General features: G+C 40.4%; 2 protein-coding genes across 3 annotated transcripts; one reads left to right on the forward strand and one right to left on the reverse strand.

Annotated features, from left to right (window-relative positions):
- Nucleotides 1-79: 79 nt before the first annotated feature.
- Ufsp1 (UFM1 specific peptidase 1) lies at nt 80-1,793 on the forward strand. Of its 2 annotated transcripts, none has more exons than XM_046611385.2 (3): nt 80-214; nt 1,025-1,195; nt 1,311-1,793. In XM_046611385.2, the coding sequence occupies exons 1-3, from the start codon at nt 80-82 to the stop codon at nt 1,665-1,667; spliced, it is 663 nt and encodes a 220-aa protein (XP_046467341.1). In that variant the 3' UTR covers nt 1,668-1,793. The 2 variants fall into 2 exon arrangements, with proteins under 2 accessions (XP_046467341.1, XP_046467349.1); XM_046611393.2 differs by lacking the exon at nt 80-214 and adding an exon at nt 655-740.
- On the reverse strand, nt 1,173-17,357 carry Dhc98D (Dynein heavy chain at 89D). The gene is made up of 43 exons (XM_069133822.1): nt 17,261-17,357; nt 16,988-17,175; nt 16,608-16,887; nt 16,221-16,465; nt 15,900-16,146; nt 15,536-15,808; nt 15,017-15,447; nt 14,709-14,872; nt 14,270-14,617; nt 13,814-14,205; nt 13,600-13,737; nt 13,326-13,516; nt 13,047-13,222; nt 12,681-12,934; nt 12,036-12,563; nt 11,788-11,946; nt 11,442-11,702; nt 11,099-11,353; nt 10,721-11,006; nt 10,369-10,646; nt 10,011-10,275; nt 9,721-9,935; nt 9,460-9,648; nt 9,189-9,380; nt 8,652-9,103; nt 8,379-8,574; nt 8,103-8,319; nt 7,708-8,020; nt 7,336-7,630; nt 6,792-7,252; nt 6,408-6,688; nt 6,179-6,333; nt 5,352-6,104; nt 4,926-5,264; nt 4,602-4,803; nt 4,311-4,453; nt 4,027-4,188; nt 3,634-3,937; nt 3,169-3,380; nt 2,919-3,086; nt 2,616-2,795; nt 2,391-2,537; nt 1,173-2,251 (listed from the first exon to the last, which is right to left on the reverse strand). Exons 2-43 carry the CDS (start codon nt 17,158-17,160, stop codon nt 2,105-2,107), a joined length of 11,067 nt encoding a protein of 3,688 aa, XP_068989923.1. The 5' UTR covers nt 17,161-17,175; nt 17,261-17,357; the 3' UTR covers nt 1,173-2,104.
- Nucleotides 17,358-17,566: the final 209 nt, after the last annotated feature.

A 17,566-nucleotide genomic window follows, 5' to 3' on the forward strand; every position in this document is an offset into this window, starting at 1 on the left:
TCAAATTACTCAGAGAGATAACAGGCAATTATTTCACATTTTACCGCTGATCTCGCGTGTACCATTCGCAATAATTGAAATGGCTAGCGATTATTCGAACCATTTGTTGAAAAACGTGCATTTAGGTTTGTCACAACCGGCGAACGGTGAAAGTTTTTTTGTCACAAGCGAATACGAGTACTGGCATTACGGCTGCGATGGCGTAAACGACAGGGTAAACATATTTAATCAAGTTTTTGCACACGAGTTACTCGTGATACACTATTATTCAATAACATTCTCGAACGCGGTACAATCGTGAGTTTCTGATTCCCCTATGTTTACTCGAATACTTCTAGCCAAAGCTTCCAACATTGCAAACGTTAACAAATACCCGACACGCTATTGGGTAATTTCATCTGAAACGACCAATGGGATCGTGTGTACATATTTTAGAAACTTACACTACGGTTAATGGCACTGTTAAATATTATTTAATCACTGAAACTCATTATCTGCATTACTTCATTATACAATTATATCTTACATCAATTATTATTGATGTACAATTACGTTAAATAACCAGATTTTTACTTACATTGAATCTTGGTCTCGCAATTCCCTGTGCGACTTAAAATCTTTACTGCGTATGTTCCGAATAAATTTTTAATATCGTGAATAAAATTTAGATGTTTGAATCTGTCGCGTAGTCATACATGATCTCAAAAGTTGTTAAATATTATGTGAAATATGCACAAAAAGTACGTTTTTCATATCTGCCCGCGTAATACAATTGTAAACAAGGGAAAAAGTTATTGTTAGTCTTGAGCTACAGATTTATAGTCCATTTACGAAATATCTAAATATATGAGAAGTATTTTTCTCAACTGAACTCCACTGCACTAATATTTCTTCCTGGAGTTCCAAGACCTGACTGAAACAGTCTGGTTAGCAGAGATTGCTACGCTTGGCGAAGCATGAATCCTCATAAAAGTAGCGTAACATTGAATTAATGTAACTTAATAAAATTATTATTATTATTCAGGGATGGGGCTGCGGATACAGAACTCTGCAAACTATCATCTCGTGGATTGTAAAGAATTTGGAAACTGCTAGGCCTGTCCCTAGTTTGAGGGAAATCCAAGAGATTCTTATTAGTCTAGAAGACAAGGAGAGCTTTTTTCTTGGCTCACGAGACTGGATCGGCAGTTTTGAAGTGAGAACAAATTTTTTCTGATAAAGCTACCACTCTCTTGAAAATTCTAATACTGTACATTTCCGTGTATTTCCCCGCATGTTCTCATTTAGTCTCTTCTTCATTTTATTTCAAGGTCTGCCTCGTCATCGACCAGCGTTACGGAGTTCCCAGTAAAATTATACATGTACCTAGTGGTAAAGATTTAAAGAAGTATTCGGATGCTATAAAACAACACTTCATAGAATTTGGCAGTCCAATAATGATGGGTGGGGATAGAGATTGCTCTAGTAAGGGAATTATGGGTATACATTACAGTGCGAAGGAGATAAGTTTGCTCATAGTAGACCCGCACTTTGTGGGCAAAGCTAAAAACGCTGAGCAGTTAGCCAATGATGGCTGGGTGAAATGGCAGTCTTTGACAGATTTTGTAGACAGTTCGTTTTACAATCTTTGTTTACCTCAAATAAAACATAAATCTTTTAGCGAATAAATCAAGAAAAAAAAATACCCCTACTTTTTTTTCCTGAGATAAAAGATGACAATGAAAGTCAGTTGTTTGCAGTAATGTTGTGTAATCACTTGTTCAATGTTACATTATCCTTATATTGACTACGAAGTGAGGAAAATCAACAAATTCGAGTTGATTAGTTTGCAGTACTTGAAAACGAAAAAAGCATAAAACTTTGTGCTCAGTTAATAACACAGATTCGAAAACTGTATAAAGAATATTATGACTTACTGATTCTAAGCAAGTATGTGCGGCATTTCTTCTTGCGGCTTAAATGGAACGGATACTTACATGTAAAAGATTCATGCGATACATTTCCCACATGCATTTAGGTAAAAATAAATTCTCTCCGTCTCTGAGATTTAATATTTGCATATGTACAGACGAACTCCTCTAAAGAAAACTTAATCACGAGATTGTCAATCTGAGTTCAGCAGTAGACATACACCCTGCAGTACCCAATGTGAAATATGCTCTGTAGTTGCCAGGTCTGCTTCAAAGACCAAACCAACACCCATAGCATTGCGTCTGTTCGACGTCGTGTATACTGGCGTTTTCAACGTGTTCTAAGTGAAACAAATATTCAATGATGATTTGATTTCTCATTTTTTTGTTCAAATGCGTATGGATAATGCGTTATCACTTTGCCCACATGGTCAAAAACGCATAGTTGTTACTCAATTACACATATTTAGAGGAATTTACCTGTAATTTCAATCGATGAGCCTCTATTGGTATCACAGTGAGCACTGGCAGTTCTTCGATTAGTACTTTCGGATGTGAACGTTTTAAGCAATGCCCTTCTGAGTCCCAGCACGCACCTTCTAGATACAACCCTTGCACATAGCAACCCTGAAGATAAGTCGTTAGCGATGAAGATTGGGAATAATCCAATTAGTGTAATACAGTACGCTTAATGAATGATCTGACCTGATCTGGTCTCTCCTCCACTTCAGCAGCATCTCGAAAGTTTGAAACTGCTGTATAAGTTAGAGACCGATCTAATGGCCAAGCGTTTTTCCGACATGCCATTTGCACTAAAGCTGCCAGGTATGTTTCGGGGATGTGCAAACCTGCCAGCCAGATAACAACTGGTTCGTTGCAGCCAGCCTGAACGACGATGTGGTAAAGTCAGATCAGTGTAGCTTTGAGTCCAAGGAATGGTTGGACTTAATTGAAAATCTAAACACGACTGCAAGGCAAGGATGAATTTCAAACAAGCACACATCTTACCCATGTACTGTACTGCGACATTCTCTTTTCGAAATGATCCATCCATCCAGCTAAATTTTTATTTGTCGCTGGTGCCAGCCTCGTCCATTCTACTGGTAGTAACCCATTGAAAAGTGCAATGGAAACACTGTCCAGTACTGCATCCATACCGATTTCACCGGCAATAGCCTGAAAACGAGATTTAAGAGTAGTTTGGGAAGTATTGCGCTTTGGGTTTACATGCATGTCTGAAAAGCGACGTTAAAATCACCTTTCTGAGCTGAGTCAGCGTTGTTGTCATCATTCTTATCAACTTATTGAATCTTTCAAGTTCCTGGAATAGTACTATTGCAGTCGGAGTTATGGCCAAACCGAAGTTTCGTTTCACTTTTATCATATCATACTCTGGCGGCATTTTTACGAGAATATCCTTAGCCACATTATCGATGAAATCGTCCCTACTGATGCCAGTACTACTTTCAGCTGTGAATGATCCAAAAATTTAAAATATTGTGTAGAACAAAATGTAAGCTTTGATAAATTGCTAAAAAAATGTCATGCGAATGTACTTAACAGACTTACACGTTTTTACCAAGCAGGCTGTAAGTGGATCGCAGAATAGGATTGAAAATCGCATTAAAACTCGTATCCCGTGATCTTATTTTTTAGATAAAACTTATTCTCTTCCATAAACTCACAACGATATTAAAAAATAACAGCTTTTGGGTCTAATTACCTGTTTGCGGCTGCAATTCGATTAAATTTCTCCACATATCTCTGGTAGCTTGCGTGAAATATCCGATTTCAGCATTTGGATGTAACCCAAACACTTCCGGTGAATTGACCAACGGTAATTCTTCGATAAAATCCAAGTAATGATCCTTGTCGCCTTTGGAGGGTATCACGTAATCAACTTCGCTATCATGGTAAAAGTGAAACGGTTGAAATGTGTCGAATAAAAAGTCACCGAAGTATTCGTCCATGTAGATCTTCACGACCCGCCGATCGTAATGATCGATTACTCTGCCTCCGTACATCACCTAATCGTGATTGTAAAGTTAGTTCATAAGTTGAAGCATGCGAAATTACAATGTCAATCAACGCTCTGTTATATTCATTAAATACAAACCTCGCCAATTAAATACTTCAAACTGTTCCACGGTATTCTGCTCTCCTTCTTACTTAATACTTTGCTCAAATAAGTATCCAGTATGATTGTGCACACGTTGAAATCCGACTCGTTGAAATCGTAATTTATGTTCCAGCCTATTTTGTCATATTTTCGTCTTTCCTGGAAAATAAACTAATAATTAATATACCCAAATTATATACCCTTTCGGTTTGCTATATCAATCCTAGAGTCAAAGTAGCATTTCTTGAACAATCGGCTACTGGTAAAAGTATTCAATTCACCTGAACTACAGCATGAAAGAACGCTAGTACGTAAATCAGCTCTTTGTAGATATGATGGCCACACACATCCAGGGCGTGATGATGCATTTTCAAATATGTATTCCGTAGGTTCAGCTTCAAGCCATTGGGCGGTTCGGTAACAACTGAAACGTTGAATGACTTCTTAAGCTTGCTAGATGCTCCGAAATTATACAGAATTATACATTCACCAAAGGGGAAGTTACAATTTCGGCTGACGAATGCTTACCAGTTTCGCAAAGAAAAATCCTGTAACTATACATAATTGCTTACCTTTGAGTGACTGTTGTAAAATTCCAATCGGGAAACCCGGTGTTGGATCTGTGGTAAGCCAAAGTCGAAAGTCTGGATGCGGCTTACGGATATTTTCTAAGTGTTTTTCCAAATCCCTCATAAAGCTAAGAAGTAAGTGGCAGTTCTGTAGCATTAACCACTGTCCTCTCGCCACAGCAGTTTGCAAAAACTCTACTGCACTCTGAAAAGAAGTGTCACTGAGCTCGTATCATTCCTAATTGCCTCACGGTTAAATTTCGAATTTAATCATTCATGCCTTAGTAGCCAGAAGTAATGTAATTTAATTATCAAAGTTAAACAAACCTTTTCCTGTCCTTGTCCAAGCGACAAGTACCTAAATTTGCCACCACCACAGCCATACTTTTCGGCTAGTTTCATTAACTCCGAGGTAGGATCGGATCCAGGGCTTAGGATAAACACAACGGGCATGGTGGCTGTGCTTTGCTCAAATATGCGATCGAAACTGACATTCGGTGGTGTTATATACTCCTCGCCCATAATTTCGCTGATGTAATTGATAACAGCGCGAAAAACCCGATCTATGCGGAAGCAGCGAATGAACATAAGCTTTTCAAATGGTCTCAAGGTCGACGAATATCCACATGGAAATTCCATAGATTCCGGGTTATCCGAATCATACCACTGTGGACCGAAGAATGAGAATGAAAATACCGATGGATGATTCGTATTGGGTCTCAATCGTTGCATTCCTCCATGGACGTTAATTACCTGCTTCCATTCGCTGGTTCTAGTCGTAATTTGTTTTGGTGCGTCTCCAAACACTTCGGGAAAATCAGCTGCGAGCTTGAGAACATCCTCCCAACCGGAGGCTGGTAACCACTTGGCCGGATTTGGTACGGGAGACTTTTCCAAGGCCACGTTACCCTTGATGAAGAAATCAAGTTCCGTTTGACTGATCTTGTCGATGCTTTGCTGTATACGCGTGGTGATTTGAAAAGAGTACAACAATTTGTGCTTTTCAAATATTCCCACGCATCCATATTCGTAAACATTTTTTGTTAGCATAATGATGATATTTTTCAGCCGTTTGGCGAGCGTAGGATCAGGAATAGCTTTCTTCAACGAATGTATGAACACTTCTAAGTAACTGATCAGCGAATATTGATACATGGAATTGACAGCCGCCATATCTGCAAGGACGAAGAATAGAATTGCGCCTCTTTTAGCAACTGGACGATATCCTTCCCGCAGTTTGTTGATATCGACAGTCGTCAACTCCGCCAAAAGTAACTTCGCCATCACTTCGCCAGCGCTGGATTTTGTGTTCTCTAATGTCTGGACGAGGTCCATATTGTCCAGCATGTTACCCTGGTTGGTAGCAATTTCCCGCAACAAACTGTCTTCTAATTGCTGCAGGAGATTTTTATTCTCACTGGTTTCTGCAATCAGCGTTTCTCGTTGTTCCTCGATGTCGGGGCGCTCGGTCCTTACGACCACGGAAAGCAGCTGATCTTCCAGACCCTGTTTAAAATGACGACAATTTACAAAAGTTCTCTATAATCTCTTTCAAGTTTACTGCTTGTATCTGCACTCACCGACAAAGTCACCATGTAGTTGATGACCATAGCTTTCGCATAGATAGCTGGATTTAACATCGGGTTAGGAATTTTCGTTGTTAAATACAGTCTAAACCTGGGATCATAGTCTACTTCCTTGTCTCCGAGTTCGATGAAGGTTCGCCCTTGTACATCTGGAAGAAAAATCAATTGTTGTACGGTGGATGTATAAATGGGTTTCTGCAGATCACGATTCAACAAATATTACTTCTTATATTCTTCATTAGCACGTTGTCGAGGACCGGATCTATGTAGTCTACGTCTTGGAACAAAATTGGAAATCCGTACATGATGGCCATTTCAACTTGCTTGATGAAGTCTGCATCGTTGAACGTAACTATTTTCAAATTGTTCTTCCCCTCCTTCTTTTTTACCCAGTTTAGCGCTTGCTGTTGGGGATCTATGCAAAGCGGGAATCTGGATGCCCGCGTTGTGAGTATGCCATTCTGAACGGACAGTTCATCTGGAGGAAGTCCTTGCGAATTCCAACTGAAGTACCGAAATGATCATTGCACAACGTGTCGTTATTACAAGATAGTTCTCCCAAACATAAATTCCCTTTCAATTTGCCTTCTAAGGAATAGTAACGTACCTACTGATCTCGACGTCGTTGCTCAGTTGTGAGTCTATTTTGTACGGTTGCGTTAAGGGTATATCTTTTTCTAAGATACTGCCCTGCCAATCCTTGTATACCATCTGCATTCTGAACTCGAAAGAGAATGGCCCACTGTACGAGAGGAAACTGGCTGAGAGAAGACAGTTGCCAATAATTTTTTCTAACTCGTCGCGTAAATTTTCCAGGTCTCTTTGCCACCTGACATTTTCAGAAGACAATCCGCTAATTAATTTGTCAGCCGCAAGCAGCCGTCTCTGGAGGATATCCGTTTCTTCTTGGAGCCTTTGTCTTTCCACCATTGCAACATCGTACTTTGCATTTAATTCTTCCAATTGCTTTTCTATTCGCTTCAATTCCTTCTCCTCTTTTTCTAAGGCTTTTCGCGCCTTTTCCGCTTCCGCTTCCAACATTTGGACTTTGTCGATCTTAGGTTTTACCTGTAATTTTTTAAAAATATTTTACAATTACAGTTTTCGATCAGATTCATGACAGTCGTCGCTTGAATTCGGGGTATACGAACCTCTTTGAATATGGCACAATAGTCCAACACAGCGATGACAAATTTGTACAGACCGTAACCAGCTTTGCTGATGGTTTTCATCTGCTCCATTTTATTCGACTTCTTAAGGTGTTGCTTGACCAGCTGCTGCTGCTTCGCCGTAATCAAGTCACAATTCATTTCCTGCAGAATTCGCAGGAAACTGGGATCGCTCATCATTCCTTTAGCACCTTTCCACGAAATCTCCTTAACTCCTCTAATTATTGCAACGGCTTCACAAACGACTTGCACGGGTTCTGGAGGCGTTGCGAATGATCTGGTCAAAGGAAATTGATTCTGATCGATTAATTCAACAATATGTAAATACAGGTGAAGAGCTTGAAACCCACTCACCTGATTTCAGTGATATCTGATTTATCTAAATCCGCTAGCGCTAATCTTGCAGCCTCCAAAACTGGCTGAGCCTCGCTTAAAACTTCTTTTGCCTCCGCAGTTTCCTTGGCAATAAGTTTATTCTGCTCCTCGATTTCTGCTCGCTTTTCTATCCCTAAACTCTTCTTTACCATCGCTATATCGGTACTTTCACCAATCGACGACAATAGTTGCTCACAATTTCTCGTTTGCTCCGCAACTTTTACACGTTGCACAGCAAGAATTGCGTTCAAAGACGCCAACGTTTCAGAAGCTTCGGCGATCTTAGTCAGTCCTGTAAATAATTAATGACTACGTACTAATAAACGCTCAGACTTCAACATTAACAGACTCTCTTGAGATTACTCAAATCTTACCTCCAGATAAACGGTTGCATTGACCCATAATGTACTCCTTCTTTTCACCCAACAAATTCAAGTACGTATTGATAAAGTCGAGGTAATGTTTTGGCGTAACGTAATTCCTTCTTCTCAGTTTGGTCAGAAATTCGGCGGTATATTGTCCAATTGACATGTGAACGTGTACGACATGTTGCACGATCAAGTCTCTGTAGGTTTCGGGAATTTTTGGATTCTAAAAAAATAATTAACTTTCAATACTTCCGCATCACAAGCGAGTCCGTTATGACTCACGTCTCTGAGAACCACATTGGCCACGGCATACAAGGCCTGTTCGGGCCAAGGAAACAGCCAATCTATGGTTGTGCTGTTGACGAGTCCAGGATAACTCCTGCAGCGTCCACGAAGAACATCCCCAGCTGGACTCATCGACAAGGCCAACCGCAAATTCGCTATGCTCGTGGAAATAAAATATGACCACACGGATTCCCTGTCGGAATGAAAGTATCGTAGTTATCATTAAATGTTGTCGTCGGGGTCGTAGTTGAGGGATTCGACTGGATTCACCTGGTTATACTGTATCCAGCTTCGTTGGCTACATTCCTACAGGTGTTGACGATAGCATCTTTTTCCTCGTCAGTGAACAGAGCAGGGACAACTCCTGTCATTAAAATGTTATTCACCAGTTCTAAAAAGCTCTCATCTGCCACGTGTTGGGCAGTGAACAAAAACACCACTTTTTTATTTTCAACTCCTGCTATGTTGTACATCCTCTTCATGTCCTCTCGAAAACTTGTCTCGTTATATCCACGGTTTAACGTGATTTCGAATATTTCACAACCAGCAGCGAACGACGCCAGCCGAATTATACTTTGCTTTCCACTTCCGCCAATTCCGATTACTAAAACGTGACCTCGATGCATCCGCAAGGCTCGATGCACTCGAGTTAGGTGCTCTAGGGCATCATTAAACAGAACCATGCGGATCGGCATTTTTTGCGAATTGTAATCTTCCAGTATCTATAAAGCAACACAATACAGAGTTTGTTTTTATGACCCAGTTCGATATTGGAGCTCCCGTAATGATCTAATAATTAAATACTACCTCCATGAAAAGACTGTATATCGCTTCGTAATCGAGTAAATCTTCGTAGTGTCTGGGCTCGTCTTCGTTGCAGGCATTTCTATAATCGCCGAATAAAAGTGGATCTCGTAAAGCGTAGTCAATCACGTCCGGTGCTTCTTCGAACCTCGCCCTAATTTCTGATTCAATATGATCACGCATCAACTCTTGATCCTTATGAATAGACAAACAAACGTCATCACTTTTTCGAATATTGGTTACCCATGGAATCCAAATATTGAGGTAGTCTTACCGCCGCATTGATCAATCGATCGCAAATAACCCTGTAGAATTCGTTTCTCCAAACTCTAACGAAATGCGTCGCAGAGGTGTACAGCGTTGGATGAGTCAATAACAACCCAGAAACAATTCTAGATAAGTCACGTAGGTTGAAGATGTAGTGAAATTTCGATGGTGTCGGTGGTAATTCTATGATGACCATCTGAAAATTAGCATCATTCCGGTCAGTCAGTGGACGCGGTACGAGAGATGATTAATTTGTGGCTCATGTTACCCGGTAGAGATTCAATGTAATATCGATTAACGTGTTTCCTGTTGCTTTGACTTCCTCGGGGAATATTTCCAAGTGTCCGTTCAAGATGCTCGAATAAATATGAGTCAGAGTCGCATCGGATGGGAACGTTACGTTGTAAACCGAAAACATCGAGATGAATCGTGGATCAACTTCGTTTCGACCACCACCCGCTTTTCCCATGGCGGCTAAGTAGCCTAGAAATTGCATTGGTGAAGTTGACGAACATTAATTAAGCGTAAATGTAATGATCGCCACACACGTGTACATACATATATCTCTGAGAACCTTCCAATTGAGATCTTTTCCACGATCGTAAAGTCCACCTCTTTCGAACAAGAGCTTGAGAAGAGCAATAGGCTGCTGAGTCCCGTACGTATCGACTAAAGGCATGTTCATATCATCGATAAAGACGATTAATTTTTTTCCCGGTGGAGGCCCATATACGTCTTTAGTGCGCTTTTCCACAGCGGATTCTATGATTCTTTGTACGTCCATTGAAGTAGTTCGCGATGAAAAGTTGATCAATAATTGATTCTGTTGAAAAGTTTACAAGTGGAAAAGAAATACTAACTGAGATTGTAAGAAGCAAAGTATAAGCTTCCGGCTATTTTATTACACCCAACTTACGAATTTATCAGTATCTAATCCCCTCAAAAATTCTTGTATTATAGCAGTTTTCGAAGTGCCAGTTTCCCCGACTAAAACGACGGGTCTTTTCAGGCCGTTCATCAACTTAACAAACCACGTCGTTCTCAGAGTATCAATCGTTGGAACTAATATCTCACTGAAATTCTTTTGCCTGTCGTGAATGTAACCAGGTACGAGCCATTTCCACGGTTTCCAAATACGATTTTCAGTGTCCAGTACGTATTCGAACAGGGAACGGTAGAATGCAGGTATGTACCCTGTGCAAAGGAATCCGTGAGCCAAAACGCAAGTGGCGTTGCATGAAACAAAAAGAAAATTGTTCCAGTCTTACGGCAAGTGGCCGGTTTCTCGGGTGTGTCGTCGGTCAGCATCATCCCTGATATTTTTTTCATGTATTCATCGTAAACCAGCCTACTTTCAGCGATTAACGAAGCACCAAATGAACAGTAACATGACTGAATGTAAATTGCCTCCAATAACTCATCTCGGTGTGCCAAGTGAGCAGCTCGTTCCTCTTCCTCTTCAGCGTTTGATGATTCCACGGGTGGTTTCAAAGAAAACTCATCTTCTTCTTTAGTAGGAGCCAAGCCGTCCACCATATAACACAATTGCGTCACCTAAACGATATTAGAATTAAGAAAAAATCGAAAAGTTTGTGCCGTTATAACCAATTACGCGAATGACCGTGACGAAGGCTTTTGCCGCTTACCATATTGAGCCTGGTTTGAGGTATGATCATCTTCAGAGGGACAACTTGTTGCATGTCGATTATTCCATCTAATATAAGCCTGAGTGACCCGTGAACATATTTTTCACACATGGCGGCGAAGAATTCTCGCTCGGATTGGTTTCTCAAGTTTATCCATTTATCCATGTACGGCTGATATCCTAAATTCTTAGGATCCACATATACCATTCCAGCTCTCGATACCGTAGCTGGTGACGCATACTGCAAATCTCCCACCTTAAAAGTAGGGAGTAGCGTGAATGCCATTGGAATTTGATTGACGGCCGAATCTTTTTCAAAATTATGGACCATTATCGTGCAATACCTCAAACAGCAAGGCAGAGTGGTTTTGCAACTTTATTCTCTCTTGATTCGCCAAAGTCAATATTTTGTTATCATCCATTACAGAGTTCATATTTTCGATCCAGAGAGCATCCACGTCTCCATCGAATAATATATACTTCCGCTCGTCTTTATCCGAATCCAATGGCTTGTTAATTTCGCGAAAAATATTACTAAGCAGACCGTCTGTCCAATCTCTTGTCAGAGGGTCTAAGATCCCATAGAGCTCGATAACCGTACACGCCTGCGAATGATTGATCATATATGCATCTCGACTCGAATCCATTGACGGGTAGCTGTTACTTGCAGTGTTTGAAATTTGGAACTACCTTTGGATTAAGTATGTACAATTTTGTTGGTTTGTCGAGGTATGTTTGTGCTCTGCACAACGTTTTTATTACGACAGTTTTTCCGCCTCCAGTTGGACCAACGATCATAGTGGAGTGTCTGGTCATCATAACTTCGTACATTTGTACGACTTTGTCGATCTGTAATTCCGTTTGTTGAATCGATAACTTGCAAATTGTAAAAAATAATTGATTGGAGTCGAGATATCGATATCCAAAGGCCATGTTACCTGATCTGGTAATAGGATGTATCCATGTTCAACGAGCGTCTTTTCAACAGCCTCGTTGAAATCTGGATATCCTACTCTCGGGCAAGCCAAGCCGGGAAACAAGTCTTTAATTAAACCTAAGAACAGTGGGACATCGTCAAAAATAAATTTCGGCAAATTCATATCCCTGAGGGCTCTCATCAATACAACATCCTCCGAAAGGTCGTCAGAAGTTCTTTTCAATTGCCCGGCCATATTGAGTACAGACTTCAAAGCCCGAAGACCAAAATCGTAATGGGTCTGTTTGCTTAGTTGTTCACGAGCCAGTGTGTATAACACTGTCATTTTCTTGGCTAGAACTTTGGCAGTCAAAAAACCAGCAGAAAAGAGTTTGATCAAACATATCATTTCGTTGTCCGGGACAATGCAGACAACGGGACGGAATAAAGCCTTAATGGATTCCGGCAATTCAGTTCGCCCCGCGTATCCAGGATTCATGGTAATGAATATTCCGACTTTTGAATCCAATACTATATCTTGTCCTTCGAACTGTAGGAAGAAAAATTCATATACTGCATGAGAGTTGACGAAGCCTCGCAGGATCTTTGATTACCATCAGCATATTTGTAAAATAAATCAGGTTCAGAATCGGCCCAATGTACTGACCATAAATTTAGGAACTTTAAGTTGCAAAGCTGATCGGATCGTTTGCAATTGCGTCGAGATGACGGATAATACGGAAATATCGATTCTGTTAAACTCGTCGAAGCATCCCCACGCGCCACACTGAGCTAGACCACCCAAAGTCTTGCCAATGGCTACGTAATCCATTCCCTCGCCGCAATTCGTTACGAAACAAATCAAACCCAAAGCCTTGGCCAAATCCTTGGTCGTTTCTGTTTTACCCGTTCCAGCGGGACCTAGAAGCAAAGCAGGTGTGAGTTATATCAGCAACACAATCTATAAAAAAATACACTATGAGATCATCAACTGCTTTTTTTAATTTGCTAAATCAGTCACGTGTACGCAAACCTGCCGGTGCTCCGCCAAGCTGCATAGATAATGCTTGTGTAATTGTTAGATAAATTCTATCTGTCAGCGGCGTGACAACCAGTCTTCCGTTGAGTCCCATATATTCATAGCCGTATTCAAATGTGCCTGTACATTGGTTTACCCATAAATTGTCCAAATCGTGTACCCAGTAGAACCTGTAAGCACGAGAAACAATTTTTCGGCAACAATAAACACGATACGTGTTCTCATTATTTATGCGCAAAGTGAAACTTTTTTATCACTCGAGATGAATTGTACCTCAATTGACTTTCCCATTCGAACTCCATCGCATCCATTATACTGTCACGGACGAAGTTGTCAATGATGTCTCTGATATGGACGTCGATTGTTAATACCGTGTCTAATTTCTTTCTGTCGTTATTAGTCAGAGTGTCGCCACCCATCAATTTTACAACCTCATCCAGCTGCTGATTGAGTTGATGCAAATACTGCAACTCATCAATATCAAAGTTAATCGTCGAACTGTATTGGACGAATATGAATTATTTTATCGCAGTTTTCCAGCCCTCACCTCCTTCATCGCTCGCTTCTTGCCCATCAAGATCTTTTTGAATACATTTTCAGTTTCCGCGGTCCACCATATTTGATTTGCTGCAAGGATCATCATCCCCTGAAAATCCAGCATCCATTCTGTTCTCGGTCTTCTGACCTGTAACGTGTGATCAAAGGCAATAAGCTGGCTGTGATCAAGAAATACCACAGGCACAGGTATCGTTAAGCCTCACCTTTCCGTAATTGTATATAGCTTTTTTGGTCAAATACCTATTTGACCTGCGCATTTCCGCAAGTGCAAGAACCATCCATTCCTCAATCTTGCCCTCGGCAGCAACGGGCGTTCTAAATTCCATTATTTCACGTTCAGCCGATATCAGAGCGCTCGCTATTACTCTGTCTTGATTATTGGCAGTCAGCCTGAACTTATCCAAGTTGTCGAACATTTTTCCAACGTGTTCTTGAATCGCTGAAGGATCGCTATTTCCTAGTATACCAAGTAGCTCATCGTCGCTGATGAAATTGAATCGCGGAAAAATAGCTCGTTTACTATTTAGATATTCGGTCAATGATTTTTGACACTTTTCCAAACCCAAACTTAGCGCTTCAAATTCCTCCTTACGTCCTAACATGTGAAAAATGACGTATTACATAAACCGCGCAGAGGAAAACGTTATTTTCTCCCTTACCTGGAATCATGCAACATTCTAAAACATTGAGTCTCTTCGAAGTGTCTATCATGGCGTGCCTGAACGCTTTGTCAATGTCATCGAACTTCCTTGCCTCTTCGGGAAGCTGTAATCTGATGTCACCACCAACAAATATCCCTTCAAGGTATAACCACTTTCGCTGTAAGTCTAGCCAAGCCTCAACAACTTCGGAAATTGTTTCCATAGATTTTTCCCATTTTTGTACCATGCCCAAAAACGGCCCAATGAACTGAGACGCTGACATGCTTTGCAAGTTCATCATATTGTCCTCTAAAACTAAGGTAAGCTCGTCCAATGGACCCAAAATAAACCCGCGATCTTCGTTTCCTGAGTCGTACCATTGCAAATTAGAAGATTTGTTAATAATAAATATACAAATGAGTACCCCTCGGATTTGGAATTGAATTTATCTGCTTACCTATATAATGCCTCACTAAGTTAAATTCCATCGTTCGCCATACGTCCACAATTTCCTTTACACCTCTTTCGATAGCCAACTCCTTCACAGCATTTGTCACAATTCTTTCGGCGATATCCTGATACTTTGCCAAATCCATGGCAAACATATTTTCCAAAGTAAACCTGTAAACATCGCCTAAGATGAGAACTTTCTGATCACATGATTGATTTGCTGCAGTAAAATTTGTATAGGTACAAACTAGGTCTCAGGTGGAAATTAGCCAGTATTGAAATTTAATCCAAAGTTTATGAATAGATGGCAAATACCTGTCTGGAGACATGTCAAAATATTTCCCAGTTTTCTCCATAAGTTCCAACCAATGGCGTTCCCTCATTGCCTCATTTTTCAACTCAACGAAAAGTGGGACAGAATTTTTGAACCCTTTCATTAAATTGTCAAGCGCCTGACCAACATTTAGCATCCTGACTGCGCGTGGCATTCGCCTAAATTCTTTCATAAACTGATCCACGCCGTCGATAAGTTGATGTGGATTTAAATTAACCCAAAGAGTCTTGGCCCATACGTCACGCATAATTTTTTGAGCCTTGTACAGTTTGTAAATCATTTCCATTCCCTCGTAATCTTTTTTTACTTTGAGGAATCGAGAGTAATCAGCTGGTGGTAAGTCAAAAAGGATTTCAGCGTTGACGAGATCAACTCGCTTTGCTTCCATGAAATCGATAAGTTTTCCGTATTCCTGTGAAATTGTAAATCAATGAATTTCAACTGACTTGTTTCTAACCATACTTTAGACTCATGTAAGTAGTTCGTTGATGCTTTCTCACGTCCATTTTCTTCATGCCTGTGTCCAAGTCATCGCCAACACTACCGGGACCGTATGTTTCAAAATCGTCTGAAAACTTGACGAACTCTGCAGCAAAATCACGGATTTCTTCTTTGGTCATTTCACAGAACCTATCCTTGGTAGTTTCCAATGTAGTTCCTCTGTACAGGGCCCCGAGGTATAGGGACTCCCATTCTTGTTGCAGTTTGTACGATAGCTCCTCATCTTCCTCGTTAAATTCTATTTGATGTATCCTCAAGGTTCGGAATCTTTCCTGATTAAAAAGGAAAGTCCCAATTTTGATAAGCGTGAAATCTTGCAGCCATCTAGGTATTATAGAGAAAACCGTACGGATGAATACATACCTGATACTCCAAATACTGTACTTCAGCTTGAACAGACATTTTCTTAATGTCGGCAATAGTTTGCATTACTAGCTTGAAACGTTCTAATCCATTGATTACTAGCTCAACGTCATATCGAAGACTTGCCATTTTGTCCTTAAATTCTTTCATATGGGCCTGAGTCTCGGCGATCAGATGGTTCCCCAAAATTTGTTTCCACTCTTTGCCATGCTCTCGAATGCCCTCGCAAAGTGGCTTAATGTTAACGCTGTAACAGGTAAAACTAATATGAATTAACCTATTTGCGAAGCGTTGAACAGTTTTTTCGGAAGGTGCACTAACCGAATACTGTTGATATCATAATACGGTGTCATTACATCCACCTCGTCGACAATCGCACCATAAAACGTGAATTTTTCATCGTATTGTAACAACGTCGGATTTTTTGCAGCAAACTTTTCGCAGGTTTGACTTTTATCGTACCTCCACAGATTTCCGTACTTTCTCCACTTTTGCACGTAACGATAAAGTTCTACGGACAATCTGTGGGCCGTATCTTGAACTGATATTATCAAGTCGTTAACAATCTGAAATGATGTTTGCACGTTAATTGAATTGAGGTTTATGCAGTCTAAGACATTAGAGATAAATTTACAGATGATATAATAAGTACACGAAAGTCTCAATTTTCTACTACTTGGTCTCGAAGTAATAAAACACTTCTCTCACCTGAATAGACATTATGTCCTCGAAAAAACTGAATACTACATACTCGTTTGAGTTAATCATTTTACACGGTTTACACTCGAGGCAAGTGCCACTCATCCACCGAGGAATTGCTTTCATCCTTTCCAGCAAATCTTTTACATCGTGTAATATGATGTTATAAACCTCTCCAGCAGACGGGCGGAGAACAACTTCGGATGTAGACAATACCGCGTCGACTTGAAAGACTGCGGTTTGCCCGTTGAGAATTTTGTTTAAAACTTCAAGATTTCGAATGATGCATCTAAAGCAGTTTATAATTGGGTACTTTGCTTGGTATATCACGCTATAACGGCATGAAGGAAGAGCTGATGGAATACACATAAAATGCACATTTTACGTACGTGATAAAAGATGTAAACAAATCGTATTCGCATTGCTCATAATAAAGCTGCATGCTCGGTGATATACCAGTACTAGTTCCCAGCACTAAGCTTTCCATTTTCGTAAGCAACGGTCCTATGGAATTGTAAGCCTGTAACATCGAGCAGAACAATTCTGTGCGTACGCTTTCCATATCCAGAAAGTAAACCTGGAACAATAATTCAGATTAGAACAATCAATCGTGCGGACACATGGACAAATTTTGAATTAAAAAGGTGTGCAGCACTTGATACCTTACATCCTGGTAAAATCACCGATTCTTCAAGCGGCTGAACTCTGGACGAGCAAAAATTGTAACACTCTATATCTTTGGCAATGCGATTGTGCAGATCGATCTTCAGCTGATTTACTTGCTGAACGACAGAGACCAGACTCTTCAACAATTGCTTGCAGCCTTTTGCATATTCGGCTATTCCCAGGGAATGCCAATTGAATCTAGTTAAGCCCGGTTGAATTGCACGCTCGATATTCAGCAGAGTGTTTTTGAACATTTGAATCTACGATAGCGTTAGGAATTCTTTATTGAAAAAATACGAGTC

Source organism: Neodiprion pinetum, chromosome 1 (assembly GCF_021155775.2).
Source record: "Neodiprion pinetum isolate iyNeoPine1 chromosome 1, iyNeoPine1.2, whole genome shotgun sequence".
Lineage (NCBI taxonomy): Eukaryota > Metazoa > Arthropoda > Insecta > Hymenoptera > Diprionidae > Neodiprion > Neodiprion pinetum.